We start from the raw sequence: 4,773 nt of genomic DNA on the forward strand, positions 1-4,773 counted from the left end.
TACATATGCAAGAGTTTATCTGGAGTATTTAAATGGAATGAAATGGCTAGGTCATAGAATGTGTGAATGTTGAAGTATATAAGATAAGGCGCAAAGTGATTATATCAGTATACCCTCCTGTTAATAATGTATAAAAGATCCTCTTCTCCTGATTCACATACTGTTTACTCAAAAGTTGAATTTCATGTTTTTTCTTCAGATGAATTTAAAACAAACAGGACTAAATGGAAGAAGTTAACCAGTCTGTGGTGTCAGAGTTTATTTTCCTTGGGCTATGTAACTCATGGGAGCTACAGGCCTTCCTCCTAGTGATATTTGCTTCACTTTATTTGATCACCATTTTAGGCAACATCTTCATTGTGCTCCTAATTATCACTGACAGTCATCTGCACTCCCCTATGTACTTCCTGTTAGCCAATCTCTCATTCATTGATTTCTGCCTTTCCTCAGTCACCACCCCTAAAATGATCACAGACTTTCTCAAGGAAAACAAGACCATCTCCTTTGGAGGCTGCATGTGTCAGATTTTCTTTGGACATTTCTTTGGAGGGGGTGAGATGGTGCTGCTTGTGTCAATGGCCTATGACCGTTATGTGGCCATCTGTAAGCCACTTCGTTACTCCAGCATCATGAACAGACGCATGTGCATTCTGTTAGTGATGACATCATGGATCGTTGGCTTTGTGCATTCAATAAGCCAACTAGCTATGATTATAAAGCTCCCCTTCTGTGGACCCAGGGAATTGGATAGCTTTTTTTGTGATATTCCATTGGTAATAAAGCTAGCCTGCATGGATACCTATGTTCTAGAAATGTTGATAAATGCTGACAGTGGGGTACTGGCAACCATCTGCTTCATACAGTTGCTGATATCTTACTCTTATATTCTGTTTACTGTCTGCCTTCACGCTAAGGATGGAGCATCCAAGGCGCTCTCCACCTGTACTGCCCATATCACAGTGGTGGTGCTGTTCTTTGGGCCTTGCATCTTCATCTACCTGTGGCCACTCAGCATCACCTGGGTGGACAAGTTTCTCGCTGTATTTTATGCAGTCATTACACCTCTCCTAAATCCAGCTATTTACACTCTAAGAAACAAAGAGATTAGAAATGCCATTAAGAGACTACAATGTTAGCATGTGGATTTCTGTGATATTTCGGGTCTTACAATATCAGAATGTCCACTGTAAGAACCCTAAATTAGCCACTCTTGCCCTGTTATGTGGGACTGGGAAACATTCCCCAATTCTCTTATAGTCCACAATCATTTATTGATCATTGAATGCAAAATGATTTGGGAAATTTGGCCAGTCTTTATAACTATGATTTTGGTTGTGCTCAAGGATAAATTGAAGTTAATAACAATGTTAATGTTATTATTACTGTTGGTGTTGTTACTTCAACACCCACCACATATCTTGAAATTCTTTATTATGCTAAGCATTTTCTTGAGCAAGGAATTTCACATAGATCTTCTCTAAATTTTTGTCAATATGTCAGTGCATGAATATTGCTGTATTTGTTCTTTAATGGATAAATTTGTTTCTCAATTAGTTAACATTCTAGCTACCTATCTATCTGAAAAGATGGTATAAAGGTAATCATTATTCATTTTACATCACATTCAGATAAAAATTGAATTATAACTATAATCTGGAGAGAATGCTGTTCCCTCAACTTCATGTTTTAGTAATTTGTGAAAACTATGTAATTGTCTGTGGAAGATATGCATTAAATAGAATGATGGGTATACTAACAACCTTTAAGTAGTTTGCTACTTCTCTTTCTATTTATAAATGGATGAAAGGGTTTAATATCTATACCAATAAAATCAGGGGAAAAGTGTTATAAAAGTTACAATAAACTATTTGTTTAAGTCATTGTAGTGTTCAGGTGCCCTGTACATAATAAGCAACTAGATTATGTACAATATTTGTGAATTGTTCATTACTACATATAACAAAACTTTTAAGAATTCTTCCTACACCTTGCCTCAAAAAGATATACATGTTTATATCCCCTCATTTGAAATTCATGGCACCAGATGTATTTCAAATTTCATATTGCCTTTTAGAGATAACATGGTCCTGCTAACTTAGATAGAGTCTGAGGCATAGACCCTTAAATAAAACAATCACTATTTCTGCATATATATGTATATGTGTGTGTGTGTATACACACACACACACACACACGGTGTCCCCAAAAATTTATGCACACTTTAACAGCTGACAGCTCAATTTTGAGAAAAAGAAATTATTTTAATAAATACTGCCTTTCTAATTATTCAAAGTGTATGTATACCTTTTTTGCAGACACCCTATATTTATCTGTTCTGATTTTTAAATTTTCCTAATTTCTGTACATCAGTTTAGATAATACCTATTGACTTGTCTGAATCTACTGATCCTTTTTTCTGCTGTGTCCAGTCTGTTTTTTGAGCTTACTTGAATTCATAATTTCATATGTTTCCTTTTCAGTTGTAAAATATCACTTGGTCCTTTCTTAAAACCTCTCTCACACATTTTTTATGTTTCAGAAAAATATATAATTTGATTATTCATATCCTGGGTTTGATTCAGAGGAAAGTTGCACATTTCATAGTTTCCTCAAAAGTTTGAGTATATTAGCTCTAAGTTAATTCACTTGAATCCAGGAAGGCTAATGTCTGAGGTCATACTTTCAGCAGATTCTAAGTCTTTATACTTTTTCATTAACTTCCCATAAACATTTTTTTGGACTTTAATCCAGTTGCCAAACAAGTTGTTTAAAAAACAGATGTTGTGATAATTGAATGTAACCGCATCATAAATTATCTATTGTGAATATTACAGAGTGGTGCCTTTGGAAAAAAACAGCCCCAAATTTTATAGTTATTTAAGCATTTGTATTACTTGAAGTTGCTTGAAAATTTACAAAGTCATTTATGGCGTATGAGTTATTTAGATCTTCCTCAAACTCAGGAGTTGACTAATTAGTCTCCTCATTGCCATCTTCATATCCTTGTTCCTCAATGTGTAGATAATAGGATTCAGAATAGGTGTAATCAGAAAGTCCAAAACAGGAAGAAACTTATTCACTGCCACTGTGGGCAATGGCCATATGTAAACAAAGATGCATGGTCCAAAGAACAAAACCACCACAGTGATATGAGCTGAGAGAGTAGAAAGGGCCTTAGACAAACCACCTAAAGAGTGTTTCCATACAGTGGCCAGGATGAAGATATAGGAGATAATCAACAAGAATAAGGTGGCCAAGGAAATAAACCCAGTGTTGCCAGTAACGATGGATTCCATTCTGTAGGTGTCTGTGCAAGCAAGTTTGATAAACCAAGGAAGGTCACAGTAAAAGCTATCTATCTCATTAGGACCACAGAAAGGCAAATGAACAACAAAAGCTATCTGGACCCCTGAGTGAATGAGGCCTATAACCCAAGCACCAGAAACAAACAAAATGCACATTTGTGTGCTCATGACAGTCAGGTAGTGGAGGGGCTTACATATGGCCACATATCTATCAAAGGCCATGGCAATGAGCAGCACCATCTCAGATCCCCCCAGGGTGTGAAGGACAAACATCTGGATGACACATCCCTGGAAGGTTATGGTTTTGTGCCCAGAGTATAAATCAGATATCATCTTAGGAACTGCTAAAGTTGAAAGACAGAAATCAATCAATGAGAGGTTGGCTAAAAAGAAGTACATGGGGGAATGTAAATGACAGTCGAAAGTCACTGTAAGCACAACAAGGAGGTTTCCTAGAACAATTGTTACATAAAACACTGTAGAGAAGGCCAGGAGGAAATGCTGCACTGGTTTGTAGGTAGAAAGTCCCAGGAACACAAATTGAGACACTTCAGAATAATTTGCTTTATTCATTGACTTTGTGTTACCTGAAAAACAAATAAAAATAATTATAAAATAATGCACCAGAGATATTGAAAGAAGAGTTGTTACTGGGTTTTAAATTCTGATATTAAAGAGAAATCTTCACTACCCATCACAAAAATCCTTTGAAAAGTCATACAATAGTTTATTAATTTAACATGTATTCACTGAGCAACTACCCAGAAGGCCTTCTAGATACTTGCATTGTGCCACATTCTAGAATAAAGTAAACACCCTATCTTTCTGTAGTTTGTAGTCTAGTTGTGAAGCTAGGCATTAAATAACTAATTGTATAATTAGATGATAATAATAACTTCAAGTAATGCAAATGCTTAAATAATTATATAAAATTTGGGGGGTTTTCTAAAGGCACCACTTTATAATATTTAGAATAGATAATTTATTATGAGGTTACATTCAATTATCACAGTACAGTGGGGCCTTGACTTACGAGTGTCCAGACTAACGAGTTTTTTGAGATACCAGCTGTCTCAAGGCCGATTTTTTGCTTTGAGTTGACAGAGTAATTTGAGTTAACGAGCTCCTTAACGAGCTCCTTAACAAGCGCGGTCTCGGAATGAATTAAACTCATAGGTCAAGGCTCCACTGTATCTCTTTTATAAACAAATTGTCTAGCAAATGAATTAAAGTCCCAGAACTTATTGGGGGCTAACTTAAAGGTAGTAACTTATTTGGAAGAAAAAAAAAACCACAAAGGGCTATGCAAACTATAAGTTAAATAAGTGAAGAAGGATAGAAAGAGTGATCTATCCAGGGGAAAGGCCATGGGAACTATTCTGAAACATGAAGAAACAGATCAATTTGGAATAAATAAAAGACCTGTAAGGGTCTGATCAAAGTAGAATCAAATAAGGTGTGTGAAGAA

At 35.8% G+C, this 4,773-nt stretch overlaps 2 protein-coding genes across 2 annotated transcripts; one reads left to right on the forward strand and one right to left on the reverse strand.

The window, feature by feature from the left end:
* The first annotated feature begins 224 nt into the window (after positions 1-224).
* On the forward strand, positions 225-1,136 carry LOC118664350 (olfactory receptor 4K1-like). Its single transcript, XM_036324369.1, has one exon. It carries the CDS (start codon positions 225-227, stop codon positions 1,134-1,136), a length of 912 nt encoding a protein of 303 aa, XP_036180262.1.
* A 1,806-nt stretch (positions 1,137-2,942) lies between these two features.
* LOC118664358 (olfactory receptor 4F15-like) lies at positions 2,943-3,881 on the reverse strand. Its single transcript, XM_036324381.1, has one exon. The coding sequence runs from the start codon at positions 3,876-3,878 to the stop codon at positions 2,943-2,945; it is 936 nt and encodes a 311-aa protein (XP_036180274.1). The 5' UTR covers positions 3,879-3,881.
* Between the last annotated feature and the right edge of the window lie 892 nt (positions 3,882-4,773).

Source organism: Myotis myotis, unplaced genomic scaffold (genome assembly GCF_014108235.1).
Source record: "Myotis myotis isolate mMyoMyo1 unplaced genomic scaffold, mMyoMyo1.p scaffold_m19_p_1, whole genome shotgun sequence".
NCBI lineage: Eukaryota > Metazoa > Chordata > Mammalia > Chiroptera > Vespertilionidae > Myotis > Myotis myotis.

Coding starts and splice junctions, on each gene's coding strand:
- LOC118664350 (XM_036324369.1), top strand. CDS start 225: ATGGAAGAAGTTAACCAGTCTGTGGTGTCAGAGTTTATTTTCCTTGGG.
- LOC118664358 (XM_036324381.1), bottom strand. CDS start 3,878: ATGAATAAAGCAAATTATTCTGAAGTGTCTCAATTTGTGTTCCTGGGA.